The sequence below is a fragment of the Rhinoderma darwinii genome, chromosome 6 (assembly GCF_050947455.1).
Source record: "Rhinoderma darwinii isolate aRhiDar2 chromosome 6, aRhiDar2.hap1, whole genome shotgun sequence".
Taxonomy (NCBI): Eukaryota; Metazoa; Chordata; class Amphibia; order Anura; family Rhinodermatidae; genus Rhinoderma; species Rhinoderma darwinii.
In genome coordinates, this window is record NC_134692.1 from 10,607,184 (window position 1) to 10,625,556 (window position 18,373).

At 44.0% G+C, this 18,373-nt stretch overlaps 1 protein-coding gene across 1 annotated transcript; it reads right to left on the reverse strand.

Moving 5' to 3' along the window:
• Positions 1–6,392: 6,392 nt before the first annotated feature.
• Positions 6,393–17,849, reverse strand: LOC142655224 (sterol 26-hydroxylase, mitochondrial-like). The gene is made up of 9 exons (XM_075829110.1): positions 17,518–17,849; positions 16,194–16,384; positions 15,546–15,745; positions 13,947–14,144; positions 11,850–12,013; positions 10,322–10,488; positions 9,235–9,316; positions 8,450–8,650; positions 6,393–6,856 (listed from the first exon to the last, which is right to left on the reverse strand). Exons 1-9 carry the CDS (start codon positions 17,758–17,760, stop codon positions 6,734–6,736), a joined length of 1,569 nt encoding a protein of 522 aa, XP_075685225.1. The 5' UTR covers positions 17,761–17,849; the 3' UTR covers positions 6,393–6,733.
• Between the last annotated feature and the right edge of the window lie 524 nt (positions 17,850–18,373).

Here is an 18,373-nt window from a genome sequence, read left to right on the forward strand (position 1 = left end):
CATTTGTCCCATTATTTGACATTAGTTCTTCCCAGTCCATATCCTGAATTGCAGCCCTCATCCTGGGGAAATTGGCCTTCTTAAAATTAAGTGTTTTTGCCCTCCCAGCCTGTGTTTGTTTTTTACAGTATAGGTAAAATGTAACTATATTATGATCACTGTTACCGAGGTTTTCACAAACATTGACGTTCCCAACAAGCTCTGCATTATTAAAAATGACCAGATCCAACAGAGCTTCACCTCTAGTCGGGTCTTCCACAAACTGGCCCATAAAATTTTCCTGCAACAGGTTGAGGAAATGTCTCCCCTTTGCTGTTGAAGCCGAGCCATGACACCAATTAATATCCCGGAAATTAAAATCTCCCATTATCACTACAGTACCCGCCTGTGCAGCCCGCTCCATCTGTTTATATAGCTGACCATCCATCTCAGTTATATTGGGGGGGTCTATAGATTACACCAAAAGTAATTTTTTTCAGTGTTTACCTCCCTTTGTAATTCCATCCACAAGGTTTCAACCTCCTCACAATCTTCACCCACTAATGTCTCATTCACACTCACCTTCATATCACTTCTCACATACAGACATACACCACCACCTTCATATCACTTCTCACATACAGACATACACCACCGCCTTCATATCACTTCTCAGATACAGACATACACCACCACCTTCTTATCACTTCTTACATACGGACATACACCACTGCCTTCTTATCACTTCTTACATACGGACATACACCACCGCCTTCATATCACTTCTCATATACAGACATACACCACCACCTTCATATCACTTCTCACGTACAGACATACACCACCGCCTTCATATCACTTCTCACGTACAGACATACACCACCGCCTCCATATCACTACTCACATACAGACATACACCACCGCCTCCATATCACTACTCACATACAGACATACACCACCGCCTCCATATCACTTCTCACATACAGACATACACCACCGCCTCCATATCACTACTCACATACAGACATACACCACCGCCTCCATATCACTTTTCATATACAGACATACACCACCACCTTCATATCACTTCTCACATACAGACATACACCACCACCTTCAGATCACTTCTCACATACAGACATACACCACCACCTTTCCTATTCGCCCTGTCTTTCCGAAACAGTGTAAAACCCTTAAGATTTACAGCCCAGTCATGTGAAGAGTCCAGCCATGTTTCAGCAACACCAACTATATAGATATTTTCTTCCAGTACCAAGGCCTCCAGCTCCCCCATTTTGCTTTCTAGACTTCTGGCATTTGTGAACATACACTTTAACTTGCCTTTAATTGTTTCACTTTCAGTATCAGAAATGTGATTATTTGACATTATTTGGGCATTTTTATTTTCACTGCTGTTTTGTAATGAAAGGATCTCCTTATCTTGTTGCCTAGTTCTCTCCCCACAGTCTGTCCCCCCCCCCCCCCAATATAGTCTGACCCCTCTCTAACCTAACGATCCCTTTATTTTCTACATTGGCCTCCGTCCTCAGCCCTAGTTTAAATACTCCGCCACATGCAGTATTATTCATTAACAGTATGGTGGTATTATTCAGTCACTGTGGTTATGGTGTGGCGGTATTATTCAGTAACAGTATGGGGGTATTATTCAGACACTATGTGGTTATGGTGTGGAGGTATTATTCAGTAACAGTATGGTGGTATTATTCAGTCACTGGTTATGGTGTGGGGGTATTATTCAGTAACAGTATGGGGGTATTATTCAGTCACTATGTGGTTATGGTGTGGAGGTATTATTCAGTAACAGTATGGTGGTATTATTCAGTCACTATGTGATTATAGTGTGGGGGTATTATTCAGTAACAGTATGGGGGTATTATTCAGTCACTATGTGGTTATGGTGTGGTGGTATTATTCAGTAACAGTATGGTGGTATTATTCAGTCACTATGTGATTATAGTGTGGGGGTATTATTCAGTAACAGTATGGGGGTATTATTCAGTCACTATGTGGTTATGTTGTGGTAATATTATACAGTAACAGTATGGGGGTATTATTCAGTCACTATGTGGTTATGGTGTGGTGGTATTATTCAGTAACAGTATGGAGGTATTATTCAGTCACTGTGGTTATGGTGTGGCGGTATTATTCAGTAACAGTATGGTGGTATTATTCAGTCACTATGTGGTTATGGTGTGGTGGTATTATTCAGTAACAGTATGGTGGTATTATTCAGTCACTATGTGGTTATGGTGTGGTGGTATTATTCAGTAACTGTATGGGGGTATTATTCAGTCACTATGTGGTTATGGTGTGGAGGTATTATTCAGTAACAGTATGGGGGGTATTATTCAGTCACTATGTGGTTATGGTGTGGCAGTATTATTCAGTAACAGTATGGAGGTATTATTCAGTCACTGTGGTTATGGTGTGGAGGTATTATTCAGTAACAGTATGGGGGGTATTATTCTGTCACTATGTGGTTATGGTGTGGCGGTATTATTCAGTAACGGTATGATGGTATTAATCAGTCACTATGTGGTTATGGTGTGGTGGTATTATTCAGTAACAGTATGGGGGTATTATTCAGTCACTGTGGTTATGGTGTGGGGGTGTTATTCAGTAACAGTATGGGGTATTATTCAGTCACTGTGGTTATGGTGTGGCGGTATTATTCAGTAACAGTATGATGGTATTAATCAGTCACTATGTGGTTATGGTGTGGTGGTATTATTCAGTAACTATGTGGTTAGGATGTGGCGGTGTTATTCAGTAACAGTATGGAGGGTATTATTCAGTCACTATGTGGTTATGGTGTGGCGGTATTATTCAGTAACAGTATGGGGATATTATTCAGTCACTATGTGGTTATGGTGTGGCGGTATTATTCAGTAACAGTATGGAGGTATTATTCAGTCACTGTGGTTATGGTGTGGCGGTATTATTCAGTAACAGTATGGTGGTATTATTCAGTCACTATGTGGTTATGGTGTGGTGGTATTATTCAGTAACAGTATGGTGGTATTATTCAGTCACTATGTGGTTATGGTGTGGCGGTATTATTCAGTAACAGTATGGGCGTATTATTCAGTCACTATGAGGTTATGATGTGGTGGTATTATTCAGTAACAGTATGGTGGTATTATTCAGTCACTATGTGGTTATGGTGTGGCAGTATTATTCAGTAACAGTATGGGGGTATTATTCAGTCACTATGTGGTTATGGTGTGGGGGTATTATTCAGTAACAGTATGGGGGGGTATTATTCTGTCACTATGTGGTTATGATGTGGTGGTATTATTCAGTAACTGTATGATGGTATTAATCAGTCACTATGTGGTTATGGTGTGGCAGTATTATTCAGTAACAGTATAGGGGTATTAGTCAGTCACTGTGGTCATGGTGTGGTGGTATTATTCAGTAACAGTATGGGGGTATTATTCAGTCACTATGTGGTTATGGTGTGGAGGTATTATTCAGTAACAGTATGGGGGTATTATTCAGTCACTATGTGGTTATGGTGTGGTGGTATTATTCAGTAACAGTATGGGGGTATTATTCAGTCACTATGTGGTTATGGTGTGGTGGTATTATTTAGTAACATTATGGGGGTATTATTCAGTAACAGTATGGGGTATTATTCAGTCACTATGTGGTTATGGTGTGGAGGTATTATTTAGTAACACTATGGGGGTATTATTCAGTCACTATGTGGTTATGGTGTGGTGGTATTATTCAGTAACCGTATGGAGGTATTATTCAGTAACAGTATGGAGGTATTATTCAGTAACAGTATGGGGGTATTATTCAATAACAGTACGGAGGTATTATTCAGTCACTATGGTTATGGTGTGGGGGTATTATTCAGTAACAGTATGGTGTATTATTCAGTCACTATGTGGTTATGGTGTGGTGGTATTATTCAGTAACAGTATGGCGGTATTATTCAGTCACTATGTGATTATGGTGTGGTGGTATTATTCAGTAACAGTATGGAGGTATTATTCAGTCACTATGGTTATGGTGTGGGGGTATTATTCAGTAACAGTATGGTGTATTATTCAGTCACTATGTGGTTATGGTGTGGTGGTATTATTCAGTAACAGTATGGCGGTATTATTCAGTCACTGTGGTTATGGTGTGGAGGTATTAATCAGTAACAGTATGGGGTATTATTCAGTCACTATGTGATTATGGTGTGGTGGTATTATTCAGTAACAGTATGGGGGTATTATTCAGTCACTGTGGTTATGGTGTGGCAGTATTATTCAGTAACAGTATGGGGGTATTATTCAGTCACTATGTGGTTATGGTGTGGGGGTATTATTCAGTAACAGTATGGTGTATTATTCAGTCACTATGTGGTTATGGTGTGGAGGTATTATACAGTAACAGTATGGAGGTATTATTCAGTCACTGTGGTTATGGTGTGGAGGTATTATTCAGTAACAGTATGGGGGTATTATTCAGTCACTATGTGGTTATGGTGTGGTGGTATTATTCAGTAACAGTATGGTGTATTATTCAGTCACTATGTGGTTATGGTGTGGGGGTATTATTCAGTAACAGTATGGTGTATTATTCAGTCACTATGTGGTTATGGTGTGGAGGTATTATTCAGTAACAGTATGGGGATATTATTCAGTAACAGTATGGGGGTATTATTCAGTAACAGTATGGGGGTATTATTCAGTCACTATGTGGTTATGGTGTGGTGGTATTATTCAGTAACAGTATGGGGGTATTATTCAGTCACTATGTGGTTATGGTGTGGAGGTATTATTCAGTAACAGTATGGTGGTATTATTCAGTCACTGTGGTTATGGTGTGGGGGTATTATTCAGTAACAGTATGGGGTATTATTCAGTCACTATGTGGTTATGGTGTGGCAGTATTATTCAGTAACAGTATGGGGGTATTATACAGTCACTATGTGGTTATGGTGTGGCGGTATTATTCAGTAACAGTATGGGGGTATTATTCAGTCACTGTGGTCATGGTGTGGAGGTATTATTCAGTAACACTATGGGGGTATTATTCAGTCACTATGTGGTTATGGTGTGGTGGTATTATTCAGTAACAGTATGGGGGGCATTATTCAGTCACTATGTGGTTATGATGTGGTGGTATTATTCAGTAACAGTATGGGGGTATTATTCAGTCACTGTGGTTATGGTGTGGTGGTATTATTCAGTAACAGTATGGGGGTATTATTCAGTCACTATGTGGTTATGGTGTGGCGGTATTATTCAGTAACAGTATGGGGGGATTATTCAGTCACTGGTTATGGGGTGGCGGTATTATTCAGTAACCGTATGTGGGTATAGTGTGGTGGTATTATTCAGTTACTATGTGTTGGTAATATGTGATCATGATGTGGAGGTATTATTCAGTAACAGTATGGCGGTATTATTCAGTCACTGTGGTTATGGGGTGGCGGTATTATTCAGTAATCGTATGTGGGCATAGTGTGGTGGTATTATTCAGTTACTATGTGTTGGTAATATGTGATCATGATGTGGAGGTATTATTCAGTCACTATGTGGAGGTATTATTTGTTTCTTGTATAGTAATATTGGCCTTGGTATACTGGGTTTTGCTCAGTGTGGTGATATTTGGTCTATATAGTGGCATTATCTGGTAAATGTATGTCTATATAAATTAGAGGTCTATCATACATAAAGAAAACTATAGCTATAAGAAAATTTCCTAAGACTGGTGTCACAGGTGGGCCCAGATGCAAAATTCAACATATTTGGTACTTATACCACACGGTGTATGCAAAAAAACAACAAATAACAGGATTTACTGTTTTTTCCCATACCTCCAGATTATTTTTTTGTTTTTAATAAACTTTAATCAATAAATGATACGTACCGACCAAATTTTACAATTAAAAAAATACAAGGTTTTGCGCTATTTTGTACAATTTTTTCCCCCAAAGATCTGCAATGCACATGTAGCTGTAGGCTGGGCCCTAGGCACCCAAGTCAGATACTGGAGGAGGGAGATGCAGCTGCAGTTTCTCCCTCTCTGTGAGAGGTAGTAGCTGGGGGAGGCATCTGATTGGCTCAGGGCACACAGCACACCAAGAAGAGCCCGCCCACTAAACAGGAAGAAAATGTGGATTTACAGAAACCAGCGGAGGGACCAACAGTTTACAGGTTACACACATTTCCGGCTCCATACATCCAATACACATCTGCAGCTTCCTTTGCACCATTTTTGATAAATCTCCTCCAATATATCAACTTGTAAGGTAACTAATGCTGGTGCTCCCCTCTAAAGAGGTCACATCTCCCCCATTGTTTTTACAGCTGTAATGCCGAGATTTTGTATAGATATCGGATTTGTGCCGTACATCATCTTGTTCCACCTTTGAATCAGAATGAGAGTGAAAGTTTATTCCATTTTATTTAATGATAAGAGAAGATGACTATTTAAGAGGTTCTGCACCTTGGACAATCCCTACTTGTTAGAAGGGTCCCTTAAAGGGGTTTTCCTATGAGGGACATTTATGACATATCCACAGGATAAAGTTGTAAAAATGTAACGAAAAAGAAAATTAAAATGTGTTCACCCGTTTTTAAAAACAAATTAAGATACAAAATAGTCAATCATTTGACCACCTCTCCCCATCGTTGGGTGCACAGGGGGATCCTCTGGTAAACTCCACTGATTGCGACCACAGACTGTTGACGCTATGTCTTTATCCTGCCACGTGACCCGCCGGTCATCATAGAGACTTCCTCTCCAGAAACTGAAGATTTATGGGTTTACTTGGAGAGAGAACGATTCTGGCCATAGATTTAACGTCTCCGCCTTGAGGATCTGGTCGAATTTCAAACTTCTTAATAATCTGAGGATAAAATGACACGATGACGTTGTATACAGGTATGTGAGCGGTTATGAAGGGATACAGACAGAATAAAACAAATCTTATTTTAACCGGTGTAACTGCATTAAAAAAGACTATCTATGAGGCTCCCACCATTATTAATTCTTGCGTCAGAAAAAAGGTGGCGCGGCTCAGTACAACCAAAGATTTCTATAGTTCGATACATACCTGACACATAAGTCACCATTATATGTGTCCATACGAGTATATCAATTCTAGCTCCATAGACCAGGGTCTCTGGACCACCAGAGTGTCATCCAGTAGGTTCAGGCTCCGATCCGAAAATCTGATTTTACACCTTATCTAAATAAAGCTTAATAGTTGTAGGAGTTCTGGAACTTTCTAAAATATTTTGTATTTCAATTCCTCACCATTTTAAGTAATCTGCTTGCTGTCATTGAATGGCAACATTCTTGTCTACATTCGGAGGCTGGAAACCTCTAGTTCTGCTCACACAGTTGCAGTTTTTTTTTTTACAATGTATCAATGTAGGCAACTCTCGGAGCTAAATCCAGCAGCATATAATGTATCTTCTGGTGTCCTTGCTGTTACCTACTCTGATACATTTTAACAAACATCAGTAGGCCTCGGTGCAAAGACAACTTAAAGGGGGTCTCTGCTTTGGACATTCTCCACTTGTTAAAAGGGTCCTGTGACAAGCTGATCACAGTGTGTCCCCCTGTTGAGACCCACTGCTATCAGCTGTAATCTGCAGGGAAACCTTTCAGTAAATGTACAATTTCCAAGCAGCGCCCCCGCAGGGGAAATAAAGAATTACACCCGTGTCCATTCATATCAATGTGGTGTCTGTGTAATACAGGACAGGACCTCCAGAGAGAGAGAGACGCTCTATGTAACCGCTCTCCACTCTGACCAAGGGCTGAGGATCCTGAACAGCGGACCCCCCTCTATTAACTTGATGGACATGTCTTTTTCATCCGTACTAACTATGTAACTCATAATTCCCTAATAGGGTGAATGAAAATGGATTTTCTAAACAGGACAATTCCTTTAAATTGGTTTCACAGCCACAAACCTTTATCACCTATCCACTGAATAGGTATTAAGTGTTAGATCGGTGATTGTCAGACTGCTGGGACCCCCACCACCTGGCCAAGGGAGTGGGGGACCACTTGCCATCAGTGGGGCTCAGTCAGACCACCACCGATCTAACATTTATCACCTATTTAGTGGATAGGTGATAATTCTTTTTGGTTGGAATACCCCTTATATAGTACCTCCGTCTCCTTATCTGGGACATGATGTTTGGCATTCGCCCTGTTATCGTATTTGCGTTGGGGCCTAGGAATTCCAGAAACATAAGACTAAAAAACATAACTCACCCTGCAGACAGGTTCTTAGGTAGCCCCTGAGAGTGTGGCAGGTGAGGGAGCATGCAGTCCCCCCTTCCAATCCATAGGGACTAGTAGTGGACCCCACTTCTCATTGTCCTTGGAGATCACCCTAATTTCCCGACAACTTTTGCTGATTAAATGAATGCTAAAGTCGTGTCACAACTCTGAAAACATATCCACCTGGGGACAGGTAACTTACCCGGGACAAGGCCAGATGCATCTCCAGTTCAGCGATCCGACGGCCGACACAAGCCCTAATGCCGTATCCAAATGGTATGGAGCTGAATGGGTTATTCTTTGTCCTTTGGTCTCGGAGCCAGCGCTGAGGGATGAACTTATTTGGCTCTGGAAAATTGTTCTCATCCCGAGATATGTCATAATGAGACAAGACAAACAGGGTCTACGATGGGAAGACAGAAAACAAGGAGTCCAATGAAGGTCTAACTGGAGTTTCATTTATTGGTGGACCAAAGTTTGGACATGGTGAGAATGAAAGAAAATGACTAATCCTAATCCCTCTCTTGGTTTAGTTTACTAAAGTGCCCATCGGCTAGTGCCTTCAAGGAGGTATATATCATAGAGGTAGCCAATGAAGCTGCTATAGGGCCCAATAGAGAGAGGGGGGGGGGGGCAGCTTTGGGGTGGCTATTCCCCTTTCCCATGGACTGTGAGAACATGCCCTCTCCAATACCACAGCAAAGGGTTTGGGAAGGGGTTTGGCAACTCTGGGCTGTCCCATCCCATGATGGTGGAAGGATCCAGCACCAGCAAGGAGCCCTAGTGTGACGTTGACCTATGGAGGCCCCCTGCTTGGCGTACATGACTGGTTGCTTAGTCTACAGCGGTCTATACATGGAATTATTTTTTTGTCCGTGAGTCAAGGGAGATGCCACTGTTTGTAAGAGCTCAACCTGGCACCGGGAGACTCTGCAGTTTTGGGAAATCTCCATGGGATGAGCATGATCCTTCTCTTTATAAACTTACGTCTTTGGGGAAAAAGAAGTCTCCGATGATGATTTCCTTCTCGGCAGCTACTCTTGAGTTAGTCGGCACAACAGGATACATTCTGAATAAGAGAGGTCATTCAATAAAAGGTGTCATTTCGAACATAATTTACAGGCTAAACACTGGAGTAAAGGTTCCCTTTAAGGCTGGATTCACACGCAACATTTTGTTTTGTTTTTTGTTGCGTTTTTTTTGTATTTTTTTTTTAGTGCGGCCAAATGTTGCATTAAAGTCAAGAAGAATAAAATTTACTACATTCCACTGCGTTTTAGTTTGTGGTGGTTTTTGACTACATTTTTGTGGTCTGGTTCTTTTTTTCAAATGCAGCATGCTCTAGTTGGGGCATTTTGTCCATAGGCTTCTCTATAGGACGTCAAAAAGACCAGAAATAGAGCATGTAAAAAAAAATTACACTAAATGAAAAACACCACTAAAAGCACCATTAAAAAAAAGCATGTTACAGGTTAGCGTTTTTAGATGGTTTAAATTTGAGTCAAAAAGGCCTAAGCATTATAATGAGCTATATTTAAACCTAAAGTGTGGCCATGTTTTAGAAAAAACACTTTAGCACCTAGCAGGGCCACCATCAGGATTTTCTGGGCCCCATACATCAAAAGATTCAGACCTCATAATAAATTAAGACTCCAAAATTAATCCAGACCTCAGACCAGACCTACAATTTAAACCAGACCTCAGACCATACCCCAGAGTTAATCCAAACCTCAGACCATACCTCAGGATTAATCCAGACCTCAGACCATACCCCAGAATTAATCCAGACCTCAGACCAAACCCAAAAATTAACACAGACCCAGACCAGGCTCATAAATAGATTCAGACACTAGACCCCAAATTGATTCAGACCCCAGACCAGACCCCTCCATTAACTTTACCCTCCTCGCTCCCGGGTTCTCTTCACCTCTATGTGCGGCGACCCAGAGGTAAAAAGGTTCCGGGAGCAAGTAGGGTCAGTAATTGAAGGGCTAGACAGCAGCAGAGGTACTGTACTGTGTCTCACAGCTTTTACAAAAATGACCATTTAAAAATCTTAAAAAATATGACTAACCGTAGTATTTCTTTAATAACGGCCTTCAGCAGTGGCATCTTGGAGAGGTCCTCAGCGGTGGGAATACCTTCCCCCGGGATAACGGAGGTCACCTCCTGATAGAGAGACTGCTGAGTCTCCTGGTTTCTTGCAAGGTGGTACAGCGCCCAGGATAATGTGTTTGAGGTCTGAGAGGGGAAATATAGGATATTACGACCTATGGAAGGGAGAGAGCCGTCCGATAGACGCGGGTCCCAACTCTGGCACCCGCACCTTTCTCCAGAATGGAGGTCCCCTGGCCACGTCCCGCCCAGCGAAGCAGCTGCCGCATTCAGGCGGAGAACGAATGGAGAGGTGGCCGGGATTACGGAAACAGCTGAGCAACACCGTTTCCGTAAGGCTACACGCACACGACAGTTTGTATTTTGCGTCTCATAAAAAAAGGATCCACAATACACGGACAGCACACGGATGGCATCCATATGCCACCTAACCGCAAACATGGGCAGGAATAGGACCTGCTCTGAGCTTTTCGACCGTTCTCACGGCCCCCCACACGAATCAGTGAAAAACACGGTAGTACGCACGGGGCCATAGAAATGATTGGGTCAGTGCGCTATCCGTTAAACAAACTGATATGACACGGATGAAAACAACGGTCATGTACATGTAGACTAACTCTAGGCAGGACTGGGGTCAGGGGGTTCGGAGAGCTGGTAAATTCTGTTATGCCAAGTAAATTGTCCTGATTTGGGCAATGCACGGCCGATTCTGTTCAGTCTGTAACACTTAAATCATATGGTAGCACTTATCAGTGCACGGAGATGGACTCTAATATGGCTGACACAATTGCATGGGCACTGATATTTGGGCACCGCTTGTCCTGGTATCTTCATCTCAGACAGTCACCAATATGTGAGCACAGATCCGGCCGGCTCTATCGTACGAGCGCAGATCCGGCCGGCACTATCGTACGAGCGCTGATCCAGCCGGAGCTATCGTACGAGCGCTGACCCAGCCGGCGCTATCGTACGAGCGCTGACCCAGCCGGCGCTATCGTACGAGCGCTGACCCAGCCGGCGCTATCGTACGAGCGCTGACCCAGCCGGCGCTATCGTACGAGCGCTGACCCTGCCGGGGCTATCGTAGGAGCGCTGACCCAGCCGGCGCTATCGTACGAGCGCTGACCCTGCCGGGGCTATCGTACGAGCGCTGACCCAGCCGGCGCTATCGTACGAGCGCTGACCCAGCCGGCGCTATCGTACGAGCGCTGACCCAGCCGGCGCTATCGTACGAGCGCCGATCCAGCCGGCGCTATTGTACGACGACGGATATTGGCAATTTTTTTTTAGCGTTTCTACCACAACAAATCACTGTTCTATGGACATTATTAGCTGGAAACTAAATTGGCTGCTTCATTTATACGAGCACCGACATGACAGACCCTACTAGATGCCAGTGTTATTTGGGCAATGTACGGCACTATCACTTGCTGTCTTGATACCCAGGGCACTCGTTGCTCACATGCAGCCGATATTTAAATCCTTACCGTGTCCACTCCAGCCAATAGCAGCTCAGCCACACTGCCGTTCACTTCCTTATTGGTCAGTTTACCGCTGGACAGCAGATAGGTCAGGTACTCCCCCTGCACCTCCTCACCGCGCTCCAGTCTCTCTTGTATCTTCTGCATCTTCTGGTCGATCAACTTGTTTCCTTAAAGTCATTAAAAAAAATGAAGTGTTGTCTAAATTGTGGACAGGATTTATCAGATCTCTGTAATATTTGGGCAATACAAGGATGAAAATCCCTCATAGGATGGGAATCATCACAGCAGCACAGAGTATTTCATGAGGAGTGTGCTAATTTGTTGGGGTAGTGGCCGGTCAACTCACGTGATGTTAGTGAAGGCACAGCGCTACGTGACAGGGGTAGTGTCATGTAGATGGCGACAAGCGAGAGGTCAAAGACTTAACGTTATATAGTGGAAGGCAGCAGGTTTCTGCAGCAGCACAGAGTATTTCAGGAGAGGTGAGAGCTGATCTTGTGGGAGGTCACAGACTAAAAATGACAGTGGAAGGAGCAGGGTCCTGCAGCAGCATCCATTAATGATAAGAGGTGACATGGGAATACATTTTACACATCCAGCAGAGAAAAGCAAAAGCCAAAAGAGGAGGCTGCACATTAGAGAATATCCCAGTGCACCATTATAAACTCAATAGAACTGTACAAGTGCAGCCAGCAATTTTTCTAGTCAGTTCCATGATTCTGTGCTTGACACATCATAATCTGCATCACAAGGGACTTGAGCCTTGTAGTCACTGACTGTTGAGACGAGCCTTGTAGTCATTGATAGTGAGGAGACGAGACTTGTGGTCGCTGATGGGATAAGCCTTGTAGTGACTGACTGTGATGGGATTTCATGCAAGTCTATCACAGTCACCGACTAGTTGGCTCGCCCCGTTACCGACAGCGACGACAAGGCTCGTCCCGTCAGCGACTACAAGGCTCTTCCCGTCACCGTCAGCGACTACAAGGCTCTTCCCGTCAGCGACTACAAGGCTCTTCCCGTCGCCGTCAGCGACTACAAGGCTCTTCCCGTCAGCGACTACAAGGCTCTTCCCGTCAGCGACTACAAGGCTCTTCCCGTCAGCGACTACAAGGCTCTTCCCGTCGCCGTCAGCGACTACAAGGCTCTTCCCGTCGCCGTCAGCGACTACAAGGCTCTTCCCGTCGCCGTCAGCGACTACAAGGCTCTTCCCGTCGCCGTCAGCGACTACAAGGCTCTTCCCGTCGCCGTCAGCCACTACAAGGCTCTTCCCGTCGCCGTCAGCCACTACAAGGCTCTTCCCGTCGCCGTCAGCCACTACAAGGCTCTTCCCGTCGCCGTCAGCCACTACTTGGCTCGCCCCGTCAGCCACTACTTGGCTCGCCCCGTCAGCCACTACTTGGCTCGCCCCGTCAGCCACTACTTGGCTCGCCCCGTCAGCCACTACTTGGCTCGCCCCGTCAGCCACTACTTGGCTCGCCCCGTCAGCCACTACTTGGCTCGCCCCGTCAGCCACTACTTGGCTCGCCCCGTCAACGACTACTTGGCTCGTCCCGTCGCCGTCAACGGCTACTTGGCTCGTCCCGTCGCCGTCAGGTGTGGGACAAGCTGTCTTAGTGCCCAAGGCAAGGGCTTCAAAACGCCTCCTGGTCCCCCTCCATTCAAGAATATCAGTGTAGTGGACATTTGACACCTAACCCACTAAGTTCACCTAGTAACGCTCTTGGTTCAGCTGAACATGTATGTTATGTCTATGTATGTCCACAAGGGGAGAGAAGAAAACTAAGAACCTCATGTTCATACATTTTTCAAATTTACTGAGCCGTATAGTAAGTGGACCCCTATGGATATTTATGCCTATGTAAGTTAGATCTATATGGGTGACATCTGTGCATGTAATGATTTTGTCATGTTGTATTAATTATATATCTATGACCAGCGAGTGCTTCTCTTTACTGCAGAGAAAACGCTCAGCAACTGCACAGCCAGTCAATTAGCGCCCTAGGCAAGGGCCTACCTCCCCTGTCCTCGGCCTGGCCCTGACCTCAAGTCCCACCATCGTCAGTGACCAAACTGAACATTTCACATACTGTAACTCACCAAATTCAAAGATGTTGTCCCAGTTTTCTATGTACAACTTGTAGTAGGGGAGAAGATTATTGGTCCAAGGAGGTAAAAAGGAGACAAAAACTGAATATTTCAGCATGGCTCCTATAGAATCAATAAATTTCTTGGTCTCGGGAGGAATGTTCTTCTCTAAGCAGCCGATACGGGTCTCAAAGAGAATGTAAGAAATTCCTAAAAATAAAATAACAAAATAAGACACACAAAGATACAAGAGCCCAAGATTGTCAGTCCCAAATTACCTGCACATTGTCCTCATTAATTCATTCACATTGGATCAGTGAAGCTGAAAACGTAAATTCATATTTGGTATAAGGTCTGAACGGGTTTCCAGCAAGAATGATCCCATTCACTGACAACAAGCAGAGATCTCTCTCTAAAGTCTCACTTGCTGCACCCACATTGCACCGATCGGAAATGTTTTGTATAATGTACGGGAGATGTATCCGTTGGCAGTGTCACATGCCGGGACGCTCTGCTGGTGCTTGTTTTCCGTGTCCTATGATTGCCATTATCCTCATGTGGCTGCTTTTTATTTATTATTCAATCTTTTCCATAAACCCTGAAGGGACAGCGTAAGAACTTTCTGCGACACATAAATTTGGATAACCCGCAGCATAATACAGTAGCAGCAGAGTGAATGACATTTGAATAAATCTCCTCCACACACAGCGGAAAAAATCCGCCGAGAAACCGTTCATAAATTGACCTGCGGTGGGTTTTTTAATTCGCAGCGTGACAATTTATGCTGCGGAATTGATGTGTTTTTGTTGCGGGTTCTCCCTATTGAATTTAATGGGGAGTTAAAACCCGCAACAAATAGGCAAATGTTGCGATGTTTGCGGCGGAAAAGCTACGATTCCACCGCAAAAACATAAGAAAAAAATGGTTCATACTTAAACATGCTTGGTGTCATAGTGACGCTGCAGCAGTCTCATGGAGTGTATGCAACGAGGCCAGTCTGTACTCCGTGCATCGCTGTGACAACAGATGCGGCAACCAGCGGCCATCTCTCAAGGCAGGGACTGGGTCCCAGAATTTATCAGACATTTATGGCAAATGATATGGATATGCCATAAATATGTCTGAAAGGGCCATACATATTAGAAAAATGCTGGTCGAACCAGCAGACGTTGGTGGGATCGGTCGATTATCTTATGCGTATGGGGGTTCTCTGACTCTTCCCCCAATGGCACACTCGCTCCGTCAATCAGCAACACGTGCACAGTTCTACTATACAAAGACCAATATAACTAATAACACCGGAACAAATAATGAGATCCAGTGACTCACAGGTGACGTCTTCTCTGATGGGAGTTGTTCTTTTTTACTTTTCTACTAGATCGGCAATTGCTTTCCCCCCCATGTCTGGCAGCGGCTTATTCCCATCTCTCATTATCTACTCTCGTTACTCCCTCTCTCTCCCGAGTGTGCATGTTTAGGGTGGTCTCGGAAGCAATAGCTGTTGGCGGAACATGCACTGAGCCAACCGATATCTCAAGTGTATGGCCCGCTTTAAGTTATAAGACACAATCACAATACAACATTCAGAACCAAGATCTACAACCAGCTCACCTTCAAATGCAAACCTATAAAAAGTGTTTGCAATGTCGTTGACCATGACTCCAGATGGAGATTCCTTCCTCATGGCATCCAGCGTGTCAAGATAATCCGTTACCACTTCATTCACCGCCCCGGTGTACAGCATGGCCTCTGCCGGCTTCAGCATCCTCTTATTCAGGATGGAGCGCAGTGTATGCCAGCGGTGACCTTCCCTGCAGAAACAGGCGAATGGGTTTTAACACGTGACGCACGTACACGAACTGTATGAAAGTGGAAGCTCAGCAGATGATGGACTGATGCTCAAACCCTGGACCTACTCCATAGCTTAGATTTTCTACATTTTATATCTACATATACTCTGCCAATACCTTGCTTTACTTATCTAACCTTGTAATAATCTAAGTGACCTCATGCTATACTCCAGTCACAGCAAAAGCTGCATTCAGAATTCTGCACTCTGGAAGATGTAACAATTACTGCTGCCCCCTGCTGTCCCTACACTGAGTTTTCCCTATTTTAGTGCATTGTTGGAGATGTAATGTTTTACATCAGGCACTGTATTACGCTCTTAAAAAACAAAAAAGACATCTCCCACAATTCAATGCAACACATCAGAGCAGATTTTATTCACCCCAAGCGATGTGGCGCCACTGAACATACTCAGTAAAAGGGCCTAGAGCCAGGTCTCTGAGTCGCCGATGTATTTTCCAGATCTCCATGTCACTTCTCATTGGATACTTCCCCTCCTGGCGCAGAACCGTCTCCAAGATATCGACATCAGCGATATTCACCGTTTTATACGCTCCAAAGGAGGATTTCCACATAGGGCCGTACTTCTTCTTATAGATAGACTGCAAAACAATACGGATAGCGGATCACAACCCGCTCAGAAATACACTTGAAAAACGCCTGCAAACGGCTTCCTATTGATTTCAATGGGACATACACTTTGTAGTTCATATAAGGCGTATTTTTAGGCTAGTGAATTAAAAAAAAAAAAAAGACCTCGTAAAAATACGCTTCGTAAGAAAGAAGTGACGTCACTTCTTGAAGCATTTTACAAGCGGATTTTTCCCATTGACACTTCAAAAAACGTTTCGAAAACACGCTTAAAAACACTTCCAAAAGTCAAAAAAGTTTTGAAAATCAGCCTGAAAAAAACAACAGGATTCAGAGACTGATTTTTCTTGAAATCAGCCCGAACATATGCCGTGTGAACACAGCTTTATATTTTCTTTTTGAAACAACTTCAAGCTTTGGAGAAAAAAATAAAATAAAAAAATCTGCATTAAAAATGCGATGTGTGAATCCAGCCTAACTCCTACAGACCGGCGTATGAAATGCCAGTCTCCGTACATCTGCCCCATTGTCTTCAATGGGTTCCATCACGATGTCCATTAATTCACTGGACAAAATAGCGCTGCAAACTGCGCTATTTTGTCCAGGATTTTTTGTGGAATCTGCGATCGAGGCTCCTGGCGAAGCCTCCAACACCGATGTAACCAGAACCTTATTCAGATTGTATTATAAAGCCGCAGGCATGATATGGAACAGAGCAGCACAAGGCTCAGAATTAGGCCCCACGGTTGCAGTAAAAACCTTGCGTGATCCCAGTATTTCCATATGGGGTAAAACTAGCATGTAAACATTGAGGCTGCGATTTTGCAATGCCCAAACTGCGCCAAAAACTGTTACATAAGAGGCATGACTTGTCAGCTGCGCAAAATATTCACCGATATCAAATAAGAGAACTTTGTCCTACAGAAGTGGAGCACCTGCAATGACAGGTGAGACCCCAGAGCTTCTGCTTCTCCCACCTTTGTCCTTCGGGACAATTATCAGGAGCTGCGAGACATTAGGTCATAATATTATCATTACTGACAGATCTGTCCCATGTTTATGGAAGTTTAGTAACAAAAGGCAACAATGTATCTACAAAATAACAAACAGGAAACAACACAGAAGATGATCCAGCAGGACTGACCTGTAGCTTATGAGTATGGAGCAGGTAGCCCCTGAAGAAGAACCAGTAGAGGTTGGAGAGCAGGGAGGGTCCAGGCAAATCATCAAAGGTCTTCATCTTCTTGTTCCCTTCTGCTATTCCGGCAGCTGCAGCCCCATGCAAGGCTGTGCCCTGTTTGAGTGTGACCCTGCATGTCTGCAGCAAGGGACTGATCCTGCTCCTGATCCCCACATAATAGCAGTCCCTGACAGCAGCTCTGATCATTCCTGCAGGGGGGACAGATCCTTCTGTGCACTGGGATATGGCTGCTCCTTTCTCCTTCCAGAGCCTCCTCCCTCCAAACCTTTCATTGCCAAGTGTACAACAACAACTGCCTGCAGTCCAGTAGGGGGTGCTACTGAGTGTCTTTCCTTGACTTCACTGCTTTTATTACTCTGCAACTAGATAAGAGGAGTAGAGAATATACTATTAATAGCAGAGCTCCTGTCTGTAGTGATCGCCAGTGTGTGGCAAAACTACACCTCCTAGCATGCTGAAAGTGTAGCTAAACGTTTGACAAACTTCTGACATGTCGGGGGGGTCTGAGACCCCCACTAATCGCTAGAATGAAGCAGCTGAAGCGCTCGTGTGAGCGCTCAGCTGCTTCATGTCTGTTCGGCTTTTTCCGGAAATAAACGCATTGTAGTTTTGCAACAGTTGGGGAGGTACAAGCTGGAGACGACTGCATGGTAGGAATAATAATTCATTTATTAATACTGGTGCCAGCCCCCTCTACTAGTGCAGCATGCACCAGATTTATCAACCGGGCGTGGAGTCGCTTTCCGTAATTGAGTCACGTTTGGTCCTACTTTTTCCCAACACATTCACATGTGTTGCA

What these genes read in the sequence shown, in the direction of transcription:
- LOC142655224 (XM_075829110.1), bottom strand. Translation starts at nt 17,760, where the DNA reads ATGATCAGAGCTGCTGTCAGGGACTGCTATTATGTGGGGATCAGGAGC. An exon ending in TCCATACTCATAAGCTACAG is followed by an intron (nt 16,385 to 17,517) that starts GTCAGTCCTGCT and finishes ATTGTTTTGCAG; the next exon opens with TCTATCTATAAGAAGAAGTA. An exon ending in GCTCTAGGCCCTTTTACTGA is followed by an intron (nt 15,746 to 16,193) that starts GTATGTTCAGTG and finishes CTGTTTCTGCAG; the next exon opens with GGAAGGTCACCGCTGGCATA.